Here is a 640-nt window from a genome sequence, read left to right as displayed (position 1 = left end):
AGGCTGGTTCGAGGGCTGCTGAGCTCCAGCTGCCCTTCCCTTACCTTGATCTTCTCACCGTGGATGAGCTGCAGTACTTTGGGGTTTACATCGTTCTCTTCTGAGGAGCAAACCAGAAAGACGAACTGAGTGCAGGTGACAGACGGCCACCGCGCCCAGAGAGCTGCATTAATTGTCTTCATCCCATTAGTCCTCGTCCCCCAGGCACTTTCCCTTCTAAACTGAGGGTGCTCGCTTCCAGCTGCTCCTAAGCCCGTTTCAGTGACTCTTCCTGCCTGACAAGTAATTCATGCCGGGCGTTGGGTCCGTCCTCGGTTCGGGCCCTGGCACAGAAGGACTCGTGCCCAGAACCACCCAGAGCATCACTCCTTCCGCACGGTGCTCCAGCCGAAGGGAGCCTCCAAGTCACGGCCCCAGCATTTCACCCACACGCCACCGCCCCAGTCTCCCAGGTCCCTCGCCCTGCCCGTGCACCCAGGCTTTCTTCTCACGCCTTTTCTGCGTCTAACCCCGTCTACGTGGATTCCCAAGAGTCACATCTCTCCTTCCCAGCAGCTCCCGTCCTTAGGGCTGGATCCCCACAGCTGGCGAGGCTGCACTGCACCGTCCCCGCTCCACCCGGCGCGGCCAGGGTGGGGCC

The 640-nt window shown here is 60.9% G+C and overlaps 1 protein-coding gene across 1 annotated transcript in view; it reads right to left on the bottom strand.

The window, feature by feature from the left end:
- The window catches only part of MYO1H (myosin IH), a 28,375-nt gene that overhangs the window by 4,288 nt on the left and 23,447 nt on the right, over positions 1–640 (bottom strand). Inside the window, exon 27 of the mRNA XM_010295859.1 lies at positions 45–100. Coding sequence (XP_010294161.1) covers positions 45–100 — 56 coding nt within the window. The remainder of the gene's footprint in view (positions 1–44; positions 101–640) is intronic.

The sequence above is a fragment of the Phaethon lepturus genome, unplaced genomic scaffold (assembly GCF_000687285.1).
Source record: "Phaethon lepturus isolate BGI_N335 unplaced genomic scaffold, ASM68728v1 scaffold16311, whole genome shotgun sequence".
In the NCBI taxonomy this organism is placed as follows: domain Eukaryota; kingdom Metazoa; phylum Chordata; class Aves; order Phaethontiformes; family Phaethontidae; genus Phaethon; species Phaethon lepturus.
This window is presented reverse-complemented; position numbering and strand designations above follow the sequence as displayed.